The following is a 23,055-nucleotide window of genomic DNA, read 5'->3' as shown; positions in this document are numbered from 1 at the left end:
AAATGAAGAAATATCAGTATATTTTTAGTATCTCATCCAGCTTGAAAATTCTGATTCTGTAAACCTAACAAGCTAAAAATGGCTGATTATTTTTAACCCCTTCTCCCAGTCTGATTTCATCAGAATTCAGGAAAGCAGGCTATTAAGTGAAATTGGATCTTCTTTTCAAGTAAGCTAACTTTCAGTGCCCATATAGAAAAACGAGAGCTTTATTACTTCTCAATGCTCAAGTCTGTGTCTCACGAATACATGTATAAATAATCTTAGACACTGATTCCCAAAGCTATGAAAAATACAGGTTCCAAGTCCTTACCTCCAACTCAGTGGATCAGGTTACTGGAGGTGGAGGTGAGATGGAGGGGTGGGAGAGGTGGAAAGCAAGGACCAGTCTGTGTTTCTAACAGGCATACCAGGTGAGTCTGATGTCTCTCCGGGTACAGAAACTGCACCTTGTAATAGCATTATTTAAAAATGAGCAAGGGCCAGGTGCTCTTCTAAATCCATACGTCATGGTCTGTGTCCACTTTGATTTTCCTCTTAAGTTCCATTACACAGGGATCTTCCCTGGGCCTCATGTTATTCAACATTTTCTATAGCAAGTTGAAAAATAGAGAAGAGACACTTTCTCTCCATGGGTATCAACCCTGTTACCTACGTGAGGAACCGACAAGCAAAAGTACATTAGCATGGCCTGATACAAGGAAGCAGTTAAGCATATATGCCCAGAAAGTTTATGTCCTCATATAACCAACCTTCTGGCTTTATGCTTTCTTCCAAAAGAGTTTCTGTTCAGCCTGCCAGCCATCCTTTGTCTGCCAAGAAGGATGGTAATCCTACAGAACATAGGAAAAAGACTGTGTCTCTTAAATTGAATGAAAATATAAGGTGAAATGGGTGAGATTTTCTAGGACGAGGTAGGAATGGCCAGAGCGTCAGAAAACAAATAGCCCTCCCCCACCAAGAATAATAAAGAAACAGGACACAAGTACTATGTGGTAATTGAGGGGAGAAAAATCAAAACTCATCAATACTAGTCAGAAAATGGGTAGGTTCGAACAGTCACATCATTAATGGCTTACCCTTACACGCCAGGGGCTGTTCTGAGCTATAGATACAGTAATCCTCAAAATGCCCCCTGTAAAGTAAGGGCTGCTTTTATTCCTTTCTTTACAGTTGGAGAAACAGTAGCACGGGAACTTCCAAGGCCGTAGAGCTACAATTGGCAGGATTAGTATTTGTACCCAGACCCTCACTCTAAAGGCTTTTAGCCACTTTTAAGCACCACGCTGCCTCCCAAAGGAGAGGGCATTGCTGTCACTTTGTGAGCGCCATTTCTGTTTGTATATATAAGCAATCAGAGGTGTCTTCTGAAATGTGGGTGGTACTGCTGGGCTAGTGGGTTTTGAAATTACATTGTGCTCATCTCTCTACCTTTTCCCATTTTGTGTGACTCTTTGAGGGTTGTACAAGACTTAATTTGCTTTTCCTCCAGAGTAGCACATAACGGACACTTAGTAATTGTCTGTTGAATGAAAGATCATGATTATAAGTAATAAGGATATAGCAGATCAATGTGACAGGGAATCTGGGGAGTCTAAAATACGTATGGGAAAATGGCTGAGTAGTTTAGAGTTACAACTTCGAAGTTAGATATACTGTTAAGTTTGGATCCTGCCATTTACAAGCTATGGCGTGGTAGCTTTAATCCACCTGAGATTAGGTTTCCTTGTCTGTAAAGTGGTTGTATTACCTACACCATGGTATTATAGTGAGAGAACTAAATGAGATTGTGCATATAAAGGACTAATTGCATCACTTGGAACATAGTTCAATCATCAGCAACTCTTAGCTGGTATTATTTTTAAAAGCTGGCTATAATGTTTACTGAATTTGTCAATATATAAGTTTGAAATTATAACCTCTAGCATTATCAAGTAGTTTACCACCTAAACCAGAACAAGTAGTTGCCGTTTCATCTCCTCTTTTCAGGGAGTAATCTAGATTTAAATAAGACATGCCTGGAAATTGATTAATGCCACTTTTATCTCCATAGCAGATGAGCTAGAAATAGGAAAAAAAAATCAGGGAGAAAAATGCTTGGCTTGTCTGCAGAGAGTAAAGGCATGCTACACACATAATCATAAAAATATTTTTCCTACTAAACTAAGGGTTTATATTCTGCTCTTAAACCCAAGACTAACTTAAAGTATATTTAAAGATATCCTCCTTAAAGTGAAGCGACTCATGCTTTTTTTCCTTTTAGCAATTACAATTACCTAAGTCATTTTTGTCAGTGATGATCTAGAAGCCGCTGAAGGCTCCCAAGAAGGCACCCTTATTGCCTTATTGCTCTCAGTGGCTGCTAAGTAATGCAAGTCCGTGGATTATATTGGGACTTTTATCTTAAGGAGGGGAACCCCAGGTAGTTTTAGGAGATATCATCTGTCCATGCATTCTGTATATTTACTCAAAATAAGTAGGGTACCACAAATTCTTTCATATTAGTTATTTCGGGAGACAAAGGAAAGAAGAAAATGAGAGGAGTACAGAAATAGCTATCACTGGGTTGTTATATCCAGGTTACAATAACCCACTGAAAACCCTGTTCTTCTGAAGAGGGACAGTTTAATAAAGAACATAATAGAACCAGCTCTGTTCGTTATGAAGTTTGGAAGACCAGACAGAAAACAGGTGATCATGATTCTTTGTCTACGTACTCTGGTTCCTTTTTTCTCTTTTTAATTTTTTTTAATGTTTATTTATTTTGAGAGAGAGAGAGAGACAGAGACAAAGCACAAGCAGGGGAGGGGTGGCAGAGAGAGAGGGAAACACAGAATCTGAAGCAGGCTCCGGGGTCTGAGCTGTCAGCACAGAGCCCAACGCAGGGCTTAAACTCACGAACCACGAGATCATGACCTGAGCCGAAGTCGGAAGAGTAACCGACTGAGCCACCCAGGCACCCGTACCCTGGTTCCTTTTTAATGATTCCTGTGTCAGCCATGAACTCTTGAACCTGATAGCTCTGTATTTTCACTTCCTGTCTAGTAACATAAAATATATTAAAAGTCACATAATACTGTATTATTGTTCTGATCCAAAAAAAAAAAACCAAACACCTTTAAAAATATATACTGCAGTATAAGAACAGCCACAGGTCATTAGTTACAAATTCTCCATTAAAATATGCAAATGTTCATTTCTTATTTATAATTTTCAGTCTCTCCTCCCACCAAGGCCTGCAGGTAGCCTGTGGAAAACAGATGGCAACAGGAACTCTACTATATTTATTGTTTCAAATAAAGAATTTCGCTCCTTATTCTTTTATATTGGTAGGACAGGTCTGTAAGATGAATCACTGTATGCCAGTTAATCAGTCTTTCTTTATGTAGATGTATCTATTAGCCTTCCTCTAGTCATATTAAGAATGTTTCCCTATCTGTCTTACATAGACTATTAAGAAAGCGTAGATAGGGCTTATGCTTTATCTTTGTATCTTCAATGTCTACAACAGTGTCTTATACATACTAGGTGCTAAATACATTTTACGTTGACATGGACAAAAGGGTAGACAGATGAATGAGTAAATAGTTGGGTAAATTGAAAGCAGATTTATGACATGTTAGGTTGTAGCCCTTGATAGCATAGTAGTGTAATACAAAGATAAGTGTGTGATTTGTTCTTTATATGTCATTGGAGAATAACCTCAAGAATAAGTGAACAAAGGAAAGGATACATGAACAAATACCCCAACTTCCTAGTGGGGATACCCTACTAACTCAGTTCATTGTTTCTCCAGACACTCTTATAACTCACTCTCCACATGGCCACTGAGTCCATTTTAGGAAACAAATCTAATCATGCCCCATTCCTGGGAAAGTATCATTATTAGGGGGAAATCCCAATTCCTTCATGTGGCCAACAGAGCCCTGTGTGATCTCACTGCAGACGGTCTCTTTGGGCTTTTTCTTGCTCTAGGATCTCCCTTGATGAGTCTTGCTCTCTTCTGCCTGCCACAGGGGTTTGCCCACACAGTCTTTGTGTGCATGGTACTTTCAATCCTGCTTTATCTAGTAAACACCTACTCACTCATCCTTCAGAACTCAGCTCACTTGTGATTCCTGCAGGGAAATCTTCCTTGATTTCACTCCCAGCAACATTTCATGTGCATTTGGCTTGTTTTGGTTGTTGTTATTGTTGTTGCTGTTTTTAATTAATAATGCCTCTCTCCCTCATTGTATATAGGTTCATGAAGGCAGGGACCATACATGTTTTCTTCGTCCTTGTAACCCCAATACCCAGATAGTGCCTAACTTATAGTTGGCCATCAATAAATACTTCTTTTTTATTATTTTTATCTTTATTTTTATTTGCTTGAGTTTATATACTTATTTTGAGAGAAACAAAGAAGGGGTACACAAGCAGGGGAGGGGCAGAGAGACAGAGGGAGTGAGAATCCCGAGCAGGCTCCTTGCCATCAGCACAGAGCCCGATGCAGGGCTTGAACTCACAAACCATGAGGTCATGACCTGAGCCGAGGTCAAGAGTTGGGTGCTTAACAAACTGTGCTACCAGGTGCCCCAATCAATAAATACTTCTTAATGGTAGTGATGATATTATGGTAAGGAAGAGGAAGAGGTTATCTCTTTTGTGGTTGAAAGAGTACACTTCATATCTATTGTATTTAATAGAGTGATTCTACAAAATAAATACTATTATACTTCTCTAAACATTAATTTCTTAATATAAAAAATTAGCAAGTATTAGCATCTACTATTTTCCTAAGGATTAACTGATGTTATATAAGTAGAGCAACCAATATAGTACCTGGCACATAGAAAGACTCATTAAAAGCCAACTTCCTAGGACATAGCAAGCATTCTGTCCTGGATCATGCATTATGAGACATACTTGCATCTACTTGGGCCACATGTTTCCCACACCATGGTCAACTATTTAATATCCGTTTGTACTGCCCATCTCAGTGTAAAATCAGGGACTCAGGGAAGCCTCCCCTGATCTTCTGACTTCAGTTACATTTCATTCAATATTTCCTGCCTTTCTCATGGGGCAGTTTCCTCATCTGTAAAATGGAGGCAATAATAAGAGCTATCTTTTATTGAATATTCTACCATATGATAAACTGTATATGAGGACTGATGGAATGCAAGGTGTCATGAAGGTCCTTAGGGGTCTGGATGGTACAGTTGGTTGGGTCGTGGTGACCTTTATAGAGACACAGGAAGCAGGAAGAGGGCGTGACTGCTGTCCAGGATTTACAGTTACTTGTGATAACTAGAGATCAGGATGTGGCTACAGTTTGTTAATCAATACGCCTCTATGTGGCCCGCAAATTAGGATCTAAATTACCTTCTAGCAGTTAGAAAACCCTCAAGAATGGTGAACATAAGTAGTCTGCCGATTGGACCCGACTAATATTCGCCAAGTGTCATCTATGAATCAACTGGCATGGTGGGTACTTGGATACTAGAGTCACAGGTCAGAAGTGACATCACTGTGCCCATTCACTTAGAGTCTGGTGGCAGGTAGTAAATTCTCAGAAATGATAGCTGCAATCGCTATCATTTTACACATTATCGCACATTTTACACATTATCGCACATTTTACAGAGGAGGAAACTAAAGCTCACTGAAATTAAGGAACCCACTGAAAAGAATCCTTGAGGTTCTGTAATATCAGCTTTCAGAACCAAGATGAATTTATATTCTATACTGTTTGAGTTATAGTGTACTGACCTTTAGTTGACTGAAAATTGGTCATCGATGGCTAGTGCTTCATGTATTCGGAATGCCCGTTTGAATAAATGTGGCTTTGCTCCTAGTTCCTTTACAGATACTCACTGTACAGAAATTTAGTATTCTGGGAAACTACAAGCCCCCTTTTTTTTTTTAAACCAACATGTTTTTATTCAAATGATGGGCTTTTCTTCAGTTGTGACAGGCAGAAATGATGCCTGTGTGTTTTGAAACAGAATTTAGGATTTATCTCTGAGAATGTATAAATTGAAAGTTTGTAAGTAAAAGACTTTCTATGTTTACATATTTATTTTATACACACACATACATATACTATATACATATAGTATATATATTTGTATACATATAGTATATTTGTATATATATTATATAGAAACAGGCCAGGTTCTTAAATAGTACATGATAGCATGTCCTCTGTGCTGTCTTTGCCTGTTTGGAGGAAGAGATTATTATGTCCTTAACTTCTAACCAACTAAAAACCCAGACATAGAGACTTAAAGAGGAATAGGGATAGGAATCCTAACTGGCATAGTCCAGGGACGTACCTCTTTCAGGAAGATCACTGGAGCCAATGAAGAAACCCTGTATGGCATAGTTCCCAGGTCAGGACCTCAGGGTGGAGACCATCTGGTACTGGATACAATTGTTGAGGAGGAAGTGTGACATAAAAGTAAGTCATTGAAGGGCATAGACAGACCTGCTTTTTAAAATCTTACATTTATATTTGGGGATATAATTCATTAGCGCTTCTTAAGGTATTGTCTTAGAAGGCCACAGAAGAAAAGGCAACAATCATAATTGCTAATATGTCAGGCCACTTATTATGAAACAAGAACTGTTAATTGCTTTCTGTGCATTATGTTGCAATAACCCTGAAAATCATTCTGTTTTCTCACTTAAAATCAAAGTAATTAAGCTTAGAAACTTCATTGATGTAACTTAAAATCGTAGAGCTCAAAGAGGTGGTAAATAACTTTTTTTTTCTTTAGAAAAAAAAAAAAGCTTTTTTCCGGTTTCAGCCATGGACAGAAATGATGATTAAAGAATTTTCCCTCTGTTTTACAGAGTAACCGAAAACATGGATAAGACCCCAGAAAGGCAAATGCCTCTAAACCTTCAAAGATGGCAGAAATGTTTACAACAGTGAGAGGGAGATCAAATGCTAAGAACTACCCTGTAGCCAGGACTACAACTGTGTATTTTAAAGCCATTATTCAAGGTTTCTTACTTGACAGTTCCTACATGACCCTGTTGAAAATCTACAATATATGCTGCATTTAATGAAACATGTATATGTCAAACCAGAAGAGAAGAAGTATAAACATATATTGTGTAAAGAAAAAAAATCAGCAATGGAAACAGTTTCAGCAGATCAAGGAAAGATGTGTCTTGGGCATGGAACCAAAGTTACAAAGAAACATTCTACCCCTGCTGTGCAGGGGGATCATTTTAATGTAACACTACACCCCATGGAAACTCTAGTCCCGAAATAAACATTTTAAAAAATCAAAACAAACAAACAAAAAACAAGGGAGGGTGGGGAATGAAGCACGAGGAATACCTATGAGGAGCTATTTACAATAAAATGTTTCATTTGAAAAGTCTGGTTTCTTACTACAGGGATTTGCTTTTTGTCTTTATTGTTGTTTAAAACTCAGGAACAGAGACATCTACAGTGTGAATGGGAAGAAAAGCAGTCTCCCGTTGGTCTTTCTGCAAAAGGTGAAGCTTGTGGAATGCATTCCACAGATGACAGAGGATCACAGTGAGCCCCAACTAAACTGGCAACGAGGCGAGGCAAAGGACCTCGGCAAATGTAACATAATAAAAGCAGATTTGATGCTTCCCTGGCCTTCTGTCACATCAGTGTTCCTCCATGAACAGACTGATCTCATTGCTATCGAAAATTAAGAAGACGATGCTCTAAATCACAAGCTCCCTGACGTAGTTCTTTTTCGAATGCCAACGTCTATAGGGAACACGGGCCAGAGAGCATCTTTGAATCCATTTCTAAAATACCGGTTTTCAAATGGCTGCTTAAAATGCCTGCAAATAAATATGTTATACGATTTGAGTAAAAACACACAATAGAGGCGATAAGTAAACTTCTACCAACAGTTGAGTTTGCCACAGAGATGTGAATATTAAATAAAATGATGATTATTTTTTAAAGTATCCTGATATGCCTAGAGCATTCTGACCTCTTGTCATTTAGACTGATAACACTTTTTCCCCCAGAGAGCTGACCACAGCAAGACAGCTCTACTTTTTTTATACAGAAGCAACATATGTTATGATAAGGTCATTTTCTACCAGAGGCAATTAGAAGACTGGTACTTTTCCTAAGTTATGTAATACTTAGTCTTGGATTCAGCTCTGAGAGCCAATAAATGTTCCTAAAACCTAATTTTACACCTCATTGACTGTAGATAACAAAACAGCCTCAATTTTTCAAATTGTCAAGGTTTTATTTACAGGGCTAGATCTCCCATGCCTAAAGAATGTGTGGGGAACCAGAAACTCTTTCTATGAAATGCTACACAAATCCTTCCAGACATGAGTTCAGTATCTTATTCTTTGGTTTTAGCACTGGCATTTTCAAAGCCAGAACAATAACTGAAGAATAGGCAAGAAAGGCTAGAATGCTGGGGTCCCACTTTTTGTCCTTATATTTACTGCTGATCCAGGTATCTTTGGCCCAGTCACTTAACCTCTCTGTGCCTCAGTTTCCTCATCTGCAAAATGAGGTTAAATGCTTTTTCATAAAGTTGTTTTTTTTTTTTGTTTTTTTTTTTTGCAATTCTCGAACAAGAGGTGCTTAAAGTAGCACAAAGTGCTTTGTAAAATTATGACTGCTGTATTATTTGACTTTCTTATATTGTTGAGAAAGAGTCCCCTGTGTCATAAAATAGTGCTTCCATCTGGTTAAATCTAAGCACTGCAGCACTGAAGCTTTCCCATCAAACTACCTGGGATATTGCTAGCAATAAATGTTGAGAGATCCAGAGCCAGGATCCCTGATAACCTATAGTAAATAGATCATCTCATGCTTTTGAACAAGATAGAAGAATATCATCTCACTGATAAGCATCTCCTAGCTCTCTTTATTGCATATGCATGCCATGATACCAAACTTCACTTTTATCTTAGGAGAGCCAACTATGAAATTAAGGCTTGGAGTAAACTGATAGTTATCACATAATTAGTCTGATTATCCCTTTAATTTTGGGGAGATGTACAGTAATATATCCTACTGGGAATATACAAAATATCCTTCTGCTGGATTCTGTATTCAACTAGGTAGTTTCTACGCTAAATATGAACAGCACATTCATTGTGCAGACAATGTAAAAGAAGGTGCCACTACCGTCTGTGACCCAGCCCTTTCAAGTCTCAAAATATATGGAGGAGGATAAATTATTCTTCCCAGTCTTTGACTTCTGTCTTCCGTTGCTCTTTATTGGCCATTCCAGGGTCCATCTGAGCAAATTCATACTCCATCTGCTATATCATACCTACTTTCTTTCTCTTCATCTTGCTTTTTCCACCAAGAAACTTTATATTAAATTTTATATCTAAACACTGACTTTGGTTTAAATGATCAGAAACATTTGTAAACTAGTGTGGCTTGATCATGTACCTTATATGTTATAAATCTGATTGTATCACACACACATTAAATCATACAAGAACAATACAGGTAGGATGACCATCTAAGCAGCTTTTGATGTTTTTAGGGTGAATGCAAAAGGAGAGATTCTTTGTTTAACATTCAAGAGATGAGCAAAGTTCTCTAGATTTTAGGCTAAATGGTGATATTTTACCAAGTCTTACTTCTGATCCTCATAATTAACATATCTTTGAATGAGGCTGAATATTTTGGTAGGTACATCTCTCTGTTACTCAACAATTACAAAAAATTTAACAAAATTGTAAATGTGTGTTTCACTCATGGATCCACAGAAATGAATTATATTTAAATGAATGCTTCCCTTGCAGATAATGTTTAGCAACAGTAAAGAGTGTCTCATTAGTAATGAAGAGGCTTACTGTGGCTGAACTTCTTAAAGAGAGTACATAATCCCCACTTTGATCTTTAATTTCTGCATCTTGACTATCCTGACACATTTGGCCAACGAGTTAGTAACAGAACAGCGTTCTTCAGGGCTCATTTGCCTAATCTTTCTTAACAAAGTATTCATCTCTTGGAAAATTAAACATAACTTATAATATTAAAAAATAGTTTGCCCTAAAATGAAAGTCCCACTCTGGCACAGTTATTCATGGCAGGAAAATTTTCATGAGGAAGGAAAAACAAAATCAAAAATTATTTGGCTATACTAGCAAGCATCTATTACTAATTTGACTGTCTAACCTTTTTTTTTTTGGTCACCCACATTTTATTTTAGGAAACACTAGAATGTGCTGAAAATAAGTATCAGATCCCTTTTAACCTATGTCATATAAATGAAATCATTGCCAATAAGGAGGTTGTAGAGGTGGAAGAATAAATTTTGCTTTGATCTTTCTGCCATTCACAAATAAGCGTTCACATAGGTTGCCTGATTCTTCAGGAGGATAGAAATGATGTAGAGGGCTCATCAGTCATCGCTGGAGTAGAAAGGGGACATTCATTCTCTGGTAATATAGAAGATACAATTTTGCCAAATAATTTTTGCTACAGTATTTTTTGCAACTAATTTTTGTTTAAATCTTTGATAAACTTGTTCCTTTTTGCGTATTTATTGTCGCCTTTTTCTGTAAACCCACTGTGTGATTCACATGTTGAATGTCTTCAATGTAATTCAAAAGTTCATTGTTTCAAAATGAAGTGTTTTTTAAAAACTGCCTAGGTTTTCATGGGAGCTGTAAAAATAATATTTATAATTTGTGTTGATGTTTAAATAATTGGATCATGTGTGTTATGTTACACCGAAATAGATGGACAGCATAGCCATTTTATTTTCTAAATATTGCATTTTTTTGATCTGTCAAAGAGTGGCACTATATATGTACATATATACACATATATACAGTATACGTATGGTGTATGTATACAACACATTATCTACTATATTGAAAAAGCTCAATATAACATCTGAGAGATCAGTAATCAAAGCAAACCTTAGACGATTATTTATGTCATGAGTTCATGCTTTCAGGATGGGCCCGAGCCTTTCCTTAAGTGGACTTCTCCTTTCTAAAAGGAAAAACAGTAGGTCACAAGGTCTTAAAGGACAAAAGCTTCCATTCTGTTCAACCGCCTTGTCACTTCTATATAATATATTACCTTGAGACTGAATTTCAGGTGTATTGGCAAGAGGATTCAGACATAACAGAAGGGTGGAGTTGATCCTGTGATTTCATTTTAGTACTGGGCCGGGCAGATTCACATTCCTTTGTTGCCTTTAATTTGGTAGTTCAGTTCTTCCTAAAGAAACCTCTTGTTGAAGGTCCAAGTCCAATGTTTAATCAAGTTACTAAAGATCTACTTCAAGGAGCAATGTGACAAAAGTAGAAGGATTATAATTTGCTATATTCAACCTAATGTATCATACTCAGAGATGCAGGTGACCGACTGGGTGAAGTTCCCTGATTTTGTATTTGTGTTTTCTCATTGAGATCTTTGCATCTGTGCTTGTATTTCCATCCTTGTTATATCAAAGTTCTGTAGGATGGAGGTGGTGTAGCTAAAGAAGTTTGTGTCCAACTTTGCCTACAATCAAGATTCTACAAACTTGCTAAAGTGTGGGTGATGCAATTTCCCAAAAGCACATCCTCAGCATCCAATAGTAACAGCAATCACTTACCTTTGATTGACATCTCACAAAATGTGCCTATTTTTTCCCCATTAACTATAGTAACTTCTTACAATGAGACAGATCAAAATCCAAACACTTTTATAAATACGTACATATATGCGCATATATATTCTGTACATAGTATGATGGTGTGAGCACTTACTAGATGTGTACTTCTGTCCTAGGACTGAGGACTTCAGGAAGGGGTTTTTCTGATGCTGCTAGGTAACTCATATTTTGGGTTAGCATCTGGTGTCTGTGCTCTCCTCCTTCCCTGCCTCTTCTCCTTCCTCCCCTACCTTCAGTTCACTATCACGATTCCCTGTTGTTGACTGAGGCAAAGAACTACTGATTGGTTTTCCAATTACTCAGGCCAGGAACCAGCCTTGTAGTGATGCCACTGGTTTTCTAGAAAGAGCAACAGAAAGTCCAGTATGATCTACAGCATTAATATTATCCCACAGTCCCATTATTTTTTCAGCTAAAAATCTCGTTCCAAGAAGGGTTTATGCGTGTTTTAACCTTCAAGATACAATTCTTTGGGGACTCAAGTAGAGAGCCAGTGTATTTGAATACATGATTCCCCAGATGCCTACTGTACTAATGTGGCCAGGGGACCAATTTCTCAGAGCTTTCATCCAATCAACTGCCTCATTTGGGGTTCTTTATCTCCATCTCATTAGCATGACTCCATATATTGGTTCAGTGCTTGTTTATTAATGCGAGAGAAATATAAATTGACTGAGTTTCACCAGGATGATCCCTCTGAAGTACACTGAACATGTACATGTAATGTATGTATTACCGTAGAGATGGGAATCAATTTATTGTATGTAAAGTTTTATGAATGGTTATTTTATAATTTATGTATTTAATATAGGAATCAATGAGCTCTGGTGTTTTAGTTTATATAAAAATAAAACAAGCTGCATTTTTTAAAACTTTATCTTGCATCGTTCATAGGTTTTTGTTTTTGTCTTGTTGTGCTTAACTGTATTTTGAAAAACAGGTTCAAACAAATCAGAGCTATCGGTATAATGACAGTGATCAAGGATAGGAAACATTTTTCTCCTCATGTGTTCACTCTGAATTTTTATTGCACCTGTCAGGAGCACTGTGGTGAAGAATCGAAGGCAGAATTTACACTTCTGAGGAGGGAACAATGATCATTCAGCATGCCTGCTCTGAGTGTAACTTGGGAGAGAATCTTAACCGGTATTTGCCATCCTTATTCCAGATATTTCTTTTCCTTTATCCACCGCCTTTGTTCCCTATTGTACAGAGTCACTAGATGTAGCAAGTTAACAAGTATGTATTATGTGAGCATCCATTATGTACCCATCCTTATGGCCTGGTATGTATGGGGCTACCCTCAAAGAGCTTATAGTTTAATGTGGGAAACAACCCATGTATGCATCAAACAAAGAACCAAGATGGCACAATATGAGGTACAATTTTGTAGGTCATTGTTAAGAACCACTAAAACTAATAATGGTATTTGGGGGTGGGCTTCAAAAACCCCCTTTTTTCAGTTGTATTCCGTTATTTTTAACTGCAGCAAACTTTAGTTGACTTAAGTGCTTAAGCAAAAAGCATTGCTCATCAGTTCATTACAACCTTCTGTTACTCTTTTCTAGGAACCATCTGTGTGCCGTGTCAAACCATTAAAACAGAGAAAACTAAAACAAAGCCCCAGCCCTCAAGACATCACAATCTGCATTGTTTGATGAAGGCTTACAACTGACTGAACCTCTTTGGGAAAGGTACCAAGCATGTCAATATTCTAGGAAATTGGCCGTTATTGTTATGGATCCTATCTAATTTTATAAATGAAAAGCTCTGTTTTGATGAACTTTAATTCTGATACATAACTCAACTATGCCATCATGTCAGCAACTCAACTGACTTCTCCTAGCTCATGAAGAGAGTACCCCACTGTCTCCTGGAGATAGTGCAGGGGATGGGAGACACTTCCTACTACAGTGCCTGGGAGATGAGTGAACATCTACACAGAGGGATCCCTCTGAGGATACAGCGCTGCCTCTTACCTCCAGGTGAGCAACTACAGTCACACAAGTGCAGATATTTAGACAAATGCTTGCCTACCTCCTGGCTAAAGATCTATGCCAAATGGCTGACGGAGCATGCTTATTTTATTTAAGGAACTTTGTAGTTACATATGGAATGTGAGGTTGAATTATGAGGGGTTTTTTGCTCACTCAAAATACTTCAAATAAAAATCTGTTTTTGACAAATACGTTCTATGTGAATATAGAACCTTTTGATCAAAAGGTTCAGTAACAAATAGTCACTGGTAATCTGTGCCTGTAATTACTGTAAAATTTTGAGAACAAGGGCCACTACATGTATGTTATCCATCTGAAGCTCCATATGACACTTTGTTTTTTTTAGAATTGAGGAGGAGGAGGAAAAACAAAACTAAATAAGAACCACCTCAGGAACAGAATTTTTATTCCTTTATAAAGACATAATTTACTGTGCAAATTATTTTACCCTACCTAGAAATGCACGAACAAATCTAAAATTTAATTATGGCATCCTATCAATTCTTTCTGTTTTTTTTACTTTATTGATTTTATTGTTTTGCCTTTAATTTAGCCTGTAATCTATACCACCTCACATCTATTTTTATACAGCACAGGATATAAATTGAAAAATTTTCAAATGCATATTAAATATTCTAAGAGCTACTATATGAAAGTATGTAGAAAAATATCTTAAATAAGAATAAGACAAAATGATGAGTGTGTATCTTTATAATTTCACCTTGGAGGGGTTTCAAACATGCTAGCTAGAAGGTAATTTGGGGCACCTGAGTGGCTAGGTCAGTTGTGTGTCTGACTTCAGCTCAAGTCATGATCTCACAGTTTGTGAGTTCGAGAGCCCCGCATTGGGCTTGCGCAGCCCTGGATCCCTGTCCCCCTGGCTCTCTGTCCCTCCCCCACTCACGCTCTGTCTCAAAAATAAATAAACTTAAAAAAAAAGAAAGTTATTTGACCTCGGGGAAATGCAACAATTGATGAGAGTACACATGTGTAGTCACAGACTTAAAGAAAGTTGGTAAGGTGTGACCTATATTTTTTATTTCTGCTTTATAGAGAAGAAAAACCCAAAAATTAGGTTTTTGTCCTGTATACAAATTAACTTGTCTGGTTTCCAACCTACTGTCTTCAAATCAGCCTATCTTTTCCCATTCTTCAAACTTTTCATGAACCAGCTTAGTTGTTCTGCTGGTTTCTTCCTTCCTTCCTTCCTTCCTTCCTTCCTTCCTTCCTTTCCTTCTTTCTTTCTTTCTTTCTTTCTTTCTTTCTTTCTTTCTTTCTTTCCTTCTATCTTTCTTTTTTTAATTTGCATCCAAGTTAGTTAGCATATAGTACAATAATGATTACAGGAGCAGAACCCAGTGATTCATCATTTATACATAACACCCAGGGCTCATCCCAACAAGTGCCCTCCTTAATGCCCATCAGCCATTTGGCTCATCCCTCACCCACCTCCCCTCCAGCAGCCCTGTTTGTTCTATTTAAGGTTCTCTTATGGTTTGCTTCCATCTCTGTGTTTATTTTATATTTACATTCCTCCCCCTATGTTCATCTGTTTTGTTTCTTAAATCGCAAATATGAGTGAAATCATATATTTGTCTTTCTGTGACTTATTTCACTTAGCACCATACACTCTAGTTCTATCTACATTGTTGCAGATGGCAAGATTTCATTCTTTCGGATCGCCAACTAATACTCCATTGTATATATATATACCACATCTTCTTTATCCATTCATCTGTCAATGAGCATCTGGGGTCTTTCCATACTTTGGCTATTGTCGATAGTGCTGCTATAAACGTGGGGGTGCATGTGTCCCTTCGAAACAGCACACCTGTATCCCTTGGATAAATGCCTAGTAGTACAATTGCTGGGTCGTAGGGTAGTTCTATTTTTAGCTTTTTGAGGAACCTCCATACTGTTTTCCAGAGTGGCTGTACCAGTTTGCATTCCCACCAGCAGTGCAAAAGAGATCCTTTTTCTCTGCATCCTTGCCTACATCTGTTGTTGCCTGAATTGTTAATGTTAGCCATTCTGACAGTGTGAGGTGGTATCTCATTGTGGTTTTGATTTGTATTTCCCTTATGATGAGTGATGTTGATTGGTTTCTTTAATTAATGAAGTACATAACATTTAGACATATGTTCATTTATTCTTATGAGAATAACTTTCTAAAGTTTATTTCTTTTGAGAGAGAGTGTGCATGTATGGGACAGAAAGAGAGAGAGAGAGAGAGAGAGAGAGAGAGAGAGAGAGAATCCCAAGCAGGCTCTGCACTGTCCGTTGGAAGCCTGATGTGGGGCTCAAACTCCCAAACCATTGAGATCATGACCTGAACCAAAATTAGAAGTCGGGCACTTAATCAACTGAGCCACCCAGGTGCCCCGAGAATGACATTAAAAAAACTTTTTTTAATGTTTATTAAAAAATTTTTTTAATGTTTATTTTTGAGAGAGAGAGAGAGAGAGAGAGAGAGAGACCGAACACTAGTGGGGGAGGGGCAGAGAGCGAGAGAGGGACAGAATCAGAAGCAAGCTCCAGGCGCTGAGCTGTCAACACAGAGCCCGACACAGGGCTTGAAGTCATGAACTGCGAGATCACGATCTGAGCTGTAGTCAGACACTTAACTGACTGAGCCACCCAGACCCCCGAGAATGACATTTTTAACAATTTGATAAGAGTGTTTTTTCAAAAGGCATTTTAAGGGATATTGAGACAAGATATGGTCCTTGTTGTCAATGAACTTGTAGGAAAATAAGACAGATCAGGCCGAGAAACAATGAAACAGAAATCAATCCAGGATGATGAAAAGCCATGAGGATACCACAAACCAGTAAGTGTCCTGAGTTAATTTTTCATTCCAGAACTGCTCTTTCTCATGTTCCCCCAACTCAGTGGGAGATTCTAGATGAAATCATGGATCCATGGCCTTAATTCTCTCCTATTTTTCCCTGACCCTCAGCATCGAATCCTTCCCAAGTTCCAGTGAGCTTCGTTTTCCTACCTGTCTTCTGTTCTTCATCACTTCTATTAGGAGTTTCCACCTGAACTCCTGCAGCAGCTTCTTAGTTAAATTAACTGTCCAGTTATGCCGTCTTTAAATCTACACTACTGGGGCACCTGGTTGGCTCAGTCAGTGCAGCACAAGACTTGTGATCCTGGGGTGGTAAGTTCAAGCCCCACATTGGGCGTAGAGCTAAAACCATCTGATAAAAACACAATGAATATACCTACTTGTTTCCAGTTTGATTTAATGTGCAAATCAGACCAGGTTGTTCACATTAAAATCCTATCTTGGGGGCACCTGGGTGGTTCAGTTGGTTAAGTGTCTGACTTCGGCTCAGGTCATGATCTCACAGTTTGTGAGTTCAATCCCCACGTCAGGCCCTGTGCTGACAGCTCAGAGCCTGGAGGCTGATTCAGATTCTGTGTCTCCCTCTCTGCACCCCCCACCCCCTGACACTTGCACTCTGTCTCTCAAAAATAAATAAATGTTAAAAAAAATTTTAAAAAAATCCGTCTTGGGAGGTGCCTACATGGCTCAGTTGGTAAATATCTGACTCTTGATTTCAGCTCAGGTCATGATCTCATGGTTCATGAGATCAGGCCCTGAATCGGGCTGTGCACTGACAGTGAGGAGCCTGCTTGGGATTCTGTCTCTCCCTCCCTTTCTGACCACCCCCTCCTCACACATGCTCAGTCTCTCAGAATAAATAAATAAACTTTGAAAGATAAAATCCTTTCTTGGTTTCCCATGCCTTCCTTGGGTTAACTCTCAAATGCTTATTGAACTAAACACATGACATAAACCTGGGAGTGGGACCTGGGGTAAGACACTGCAGACAGCAGAAGGCTGCTATTTTATCTAACCAAACTCCAGAAAATAAGGCTCACATTGTCTCCTCAGCATGGCCATGTATGCCCTGGATAAATCCTATCCATAAAGACTCTGCTGAGCCATGATCTTCTTCGAGAGAATGAACAAAATAGCCTTTGTTCTTCCGAAGCATTAGTGTTAACCTAGCTTGTCATTTACCATGTATATTACTTGTTCTGTTTGACCCCCACCATACCCCCAATTAAATCTGAGTTATCTGAGGGCAGAGAATAAGCCTTTTCCAACTTTCGGTCCTGTGCATGTCACATAATTCCTACTACCTAGTCAAGTCTCACTAAATTATTCTGTTGTTTATGTATGGAACTATGGAGGGAGGAATCGCTTTTTGTTTGGATGATCAAAGGCTCCATGAAGGTGGAAATAGGTAAATTGGGCCATTTTTTGGAAAGTTATTTTGTTGTAGTTTCTGGGTTTTTCTTATTTCCTTATTTTTTCCATTTTTTTTTCTTTTTCCCTCTTTTCCATTTGCAAGAAGAGTTTTATTCCGTAAAACAAAAGCTCTTCAAGGGTGCCTGGGTGGCTCAGTGGGTTAAGCATCTGTCTCTTGGTTTCTGCTCAGGCCATTATCTCACAATTCATGAGTTGAAGCCCCACATCAGGTTCTGTGCTGACAGTGCAAAGCCTGCTTGAGATTCTCTCCCTCCCCCACCCTGCCCTCCCCCCACCCCATCTCAAAAAAAAAAAAAAACATTAAAAAATTTTTTTTAAAAAGCTCTTAAAAAAAAACTAAACAGAAAGCCACATTTCCCTGCTCGCTTCACCTTAACTCCCCCTGTATTTTACTATCTGACCACAGGAGGGGAGCATTTGTCCGGAAGCCCAGCAAAAAGTGTTAGCTCAAGGAAAATGTGAAGCAGATCTTAGGGAGTATTTTGTGTCCCTGGGTTTTGTGTTTCTCTTGCACACATCCATGGGAAAGCAGTAATCTAAATAGAAGCAATGCCTTGTCCACTCTCCTGATAGGGCTTTTCACCATCCTGGTGTTTATAGCCTTCCTTCATTTCAGGGAGCTGAGTTGTCTTCACCCAGGCAGCAAATTCATTTACAAACACAAAGGCTCAGAGAAACTTAGCGACCAATTACACAGTCTCCAAATATTCCAAACTCGCTCAGACGCCAGACAAAAGGGGTCAAGGCAGTTCATCAGATTCACTCCCTAATTCTCCACCTCTGAAACAAGCCCTCCCCAGGGAGCAGACAAGGAAAGGTATGTTATTGTGTCTAGAGTTTCTTTATGTGAATGCACTTGAATTTTTTTAAATAACAGTATTATGTTTTAAATATCTTTGCCGAAACGTATTATGTTTCTTAAAGGAATTTTTGAAGAAAAAATTAGGGATTTGTCCTTAAAAAACATTTACCTCCCAAGAAGCATGAAAATACCAATAATTTTTTGTTGTTTGCACAAAACATTGGCTAAATAAGCTTTTGTTCCACTAGTCTGCCCTTCTTAATCATAAACAGCATTTTGTATGTCTCTGTGTAATTGACAAAGGATCCCTGCTTCTTAGTACTGGCGTCCCCCTGCATGTATACGGGGCTGCGATGGGAAAGCACAGTTCAAAATGAGCCAGGACCTTCCATTTTTATTTTCTTTATTTATTTACTTATTTTTATTTTTGAGAGAGAGAGAGGAAGAACAAGGACCCAAAGTGGGATCCACACTGATAGGACAGAACCTGACACGGGCCTCCAACTTACCAACCGTGAGATCATGACCTGAGCCAAAGTCAGACGCTCAACCGACTGAGCCACCCAGGGTCCCACCATTTTCTTTTATTTACTGATGAAATTAGGGGCACCTGGGTGGCTCAGTCGGTTAAGCGTCAGACTTGGGCTCAGGTAATGCTCTCACTGGTGGTGAGTTGGAGCCCCACTTCGGGCTGTTATCAGCGCTTTGGCTATCAAAAACCCACTTTGGATATTCTCTCCCCCTCTCTCTGCCCCTCCCCTCCTCATTCTCTCTCTCTCTCTCTCAAAAATAAAATAAAATAAAACAAAAATATTTTTAAAAAATAAGAGGAAGAAAGTAAAGCAGAGACCCAATCATGTTTGTCTTTTCTCTTTCTGACTTATTTATCTTTTCTTTCCTGCTATGAGAGGCATTTTATGTATAGAAGACCAACAGACTAGGCCCCAGTCCCACCTCTGCCACTAGGTATGTGTTATTCAGTGAGAGAATCATTCCAAGCCTCCCTTTCCTTTTTTATAAAATGGGATAATGAAATCATTTCCCTTGTTGAGCTGTTGTCAGAATTAAATGAGACATGTAGCAAGATTAGTACAGAAAATTTTAATGTATGACTGCTATATAAGGGCCCAGTCACTGGCAGTCTCCATAAATCAGATTTGTATTATTTGTTATGTTTGAAGTTCATTTGTTAGTGTAAAAGGAAAAAGTACACAGGATGATACGAGAGCACAAAATATGAAAGAACAGTAGTAAGACATCCCTGCCTTCGTGATCCTTCCCTAAATCCTGCCACTCAGGAAAAACACGCAACCAGAATATTGCAGAATAAACAGTGATTTATGCAGAGGAGCAAGCAGAAGCCTTCCTGCTTGGGCAGGGGTTATTAGGCCGTGGAGGGAGAGCAAACAATGGGCTGGACAAATCCCTGGCAACGTGTGAAGGACCCGGCGCTGCGGGGAAGCCTGTGCAATGACCTTGCAGTTCCCCCTTAGTACCACAGGGGGGCACTATAAGGACCTTCTGTGATCTTGTGCATCTGGAACTCCGATATCGCTGACAGTTTTTCTTTGTGTACATCATAAGGACAAGTTGCTTTCTTTCTTTTCTTTTTTTTTTTAAGTTTATTTATTTGAGAGAGAGAGAACGCAGGAGGGGCAGAGAGAGCGAGAATCCCAAGCAGCCTGTGCACTACCAGCACAGAATCCCATGCGGGGCTCAAACCATGAGATCGCACCCTGAGCCAAAACCAAGATTTGGATGCTTACCCGACTGAGCCACCCAGGCGCTCCGAGAACAGTTGTTTTTTAGATCTAGAAGAGATCTTAAGCATTTATTCATTTGTTTATTCATTCATTTTTTTTATTCCTTCATTTTTCAACATTTATTGAACAGCTACCATGTGGCAGGCATGCCTGTGTATAAATGAGAATACTTGTATGACTTGGCTGTTGGCAGAATTAATAAATAGCAGAGCCAAGACATTGCTCAGATATTCTGATTTCAAGTGTAGTGAACTTCCCCTAAAATATATATATAATTAATTCATACAATTAAGGCATCATATAATATATAATCCTATATAATAATATAATCATCAATATAACTAACATGTAATTATTTATATATTAAATGAATAACAACATACAGTGGCTGAGACTCTACCATATGTCAGGAATTTTTACGCATTTTTTTTCATATACTATATGGCCTCTAGACTGGTCTTGTGAGTCCCACTCTGTTCCCCATTAGCTCTATGACCTTAATTAACTTAATAGTGTGTCTGAGCCTCAATTTTCTCATTCATAAAATGGAAATAATACAACTTATTATGATAAGGGTTATGATAAGGATTAAATTAAAATGAAATAAAATAAAACATTAGTAAGCTATGTAAAATGTCCCATACATGGGGTACCTGGCTGGCTCAGTTGGTAGAGCATGTGACTCTTGATCTCGTGATCGTCAGTTCAAGCCCCATGCTGGATGTAGAAATTACCTAAAGAAATAAAACCTTCATTTAAAAAATGCCCCCTATAGGGTAGGGTTTCAATTATTATCATTCGTGCTCTTAACTTTACATTTACTAATGAAGATACTAACACATAAACTTTTGGTGATTTGTCGGTGTTTATTCAGCTAATAACTGGCTGAGTCAGAATTTGAACTCAGATCTACCTCTGAAGTTTGTGCTCACTGCACTATACTGTGCTGCCAGTGTGCTTTTTGTCTCCAAACAGTGATCAGGTCTTTGAGGTGAGAGAATATTTAATGCGCCCCACAGTGCCTGGCTTAGGCTATACATAAAACATGTTGGGGAGGAAAATTGTTCCTCTATCATCTAAGATTCTTTTGACTGGTTTAAGAGTTAAATTGATGTGAGACAGATTAATAGGAGAAAATCAAATTTAATTTATCAAAGGGTCATCACAAGAATATGAGGCCCACATACAACAGGCAACTGAGGCTTATATGCCCTTCAGAGGTAAGGAAAAGAGGGTGGAGATCTGAGACTTCAGGGGAAGGAAGACAATTCACAGAAAGATGAAAAAACATAAAGGTTCGGTAAACAAATGTTTGCTCGGCCTTATAGAAACAATTGGACATAGACAGAAATTTTAACATACTTTGCCAAGCTCCAATCTGTCGACCACACCTAGTTCATATTATACTGGGCTTAATCTGTAGTGATAGTTCCCTTTTTGAAACGGGAACTCTACCTAAACTCTTTTAGGTAGTTAGAGGGAAGGTCAGAGTTTCTTCTTAAATCTTCTGTGCCTTAAAAATAATCAGCCCAAAATAATCCACATGCCAAAGAGACACATTTGAGGTGGCAAATTTTGCTCCCCTCTACCAGTTAGTCTGTTAAATGAGCAGCATATGTAGACAAGGGGAGAATACAGAATAGGAAAGTTATATTTCTGTTTTTACTCTTTTGTGTGTGTGTATCTATAATTAATGTACTGGTAAAAAGGAAACCACAGACCCAAGATGGAGTCTCTTATGCTAGGCCATGTCACCAAATTGAGGCTTAATACCTAACCTAACTACAGTTTCAACCTCCCAGAGAAGTGTAGTCTTAACCCATCAGTCATAAATTTTCTGGTCAGCACCAGTGAGGTAATCTGTCCTGTGGACCCTCTCCATCCCCATCCCAACCCCTCAAAGGGGTTATGCATAAGACCCTCTGCTCTCCCCCTAAGGGAAAGTGACCTTGCCTGCAACAATCCTTCCTTTCCTGTTGCTACTAACTTCATTGCCCCACCCTTTCACCTATAAAAACCTTCCATATCGTACAACTTTTCGAAACTTCCTTCTGCCTGCCAGGTGGGATGGTGCCTGATTCATGAATCTCTTTATAAAGCCAATTAAATCTTCAAATTTACTCAGTTGAATTCTTCTTTAACAATCCTAAGAGTTAAAGAAGAAACATAGCTAGTGTGTTAACTAAAGATGGAAGGATATTGTCTCTTCACTATAGAAAAGCTTGTGTATTCACACTGTTCTCTGCAAAGAATCACTTTGGCTTTTGACCTCTTTTGAAGTAGAAAACAAGGTTCTCCCCTCCATTCCTGTTCTCTCCCTTAACCAAGAGGGCCCAGTGACTCCCTGCTGCTCTACAGAGGGAAGGGTGGGACTGGGGGAGTGAAGTCAGGGCTGACCCTGAGTGTGGGTAAACCACGGCTGCCTGACCCGTTGCTCCTTCTACCCTCCTTACCTTTTCTGCTGCCTGTCTCTCACATGCCCTCAAACATTCTCATGGAGTTAAAAACAAATACATATTCGAGAAAGTCTCTGGGCAAAACAGAAGTGAGTTACCCAGCAAGG

At 38.7% G+C, this 23,055-nt stretch overlaps 1 protein-coding gene across 3 annotated transcripts in view; it reads left to right on the top strand.

Moving 5' to 3' along the window:
• The window catches only part of JAKMIP2 (janus kinase and microtubule interacting protein 2), a 208,369-nt gene extending 200,814 nt beyond the window's left edge, over positions 1-7,555 (top strand). For all 3 annotated transcript variants that reach the window (XM_042938705.1, XM_042938696.1, XM_042938685.1), the window contains one exon: positions 6,841-7,555. Coding sequence is in view for 1 of the 3 variants with exons in the window: in XM_042938696.1 (XP_042794630.1) it covers positions 6,841-6,861 (21 nt within the window). In the remaining 2 variants the exon portion in view is untranslated. The remainder of the gene's footprint in view (positions 1-6,840) is intronic.
• Positions 7,556-23,055: the final 15,500 nt, after the last annotated feature.

This window comes from Panthera leo, chromosome A1, assembly GCF_018350215.1.
Source record: "Panthera leo isolate Ple1 chromosome A1, P.leo_Ple1_pat1.1, whole genome shotgun sequence".
Taxonomy (NCBI): Eukaryota; Metazoa; Chordata; class Mammalia; order Carnivora; family Felidae; genus Panthera; species Panthera leo.
Note: the sequence above shows the minus strand (reverse complement) of the source record. Positions and strands in the feature narration are given on the sequence as shown.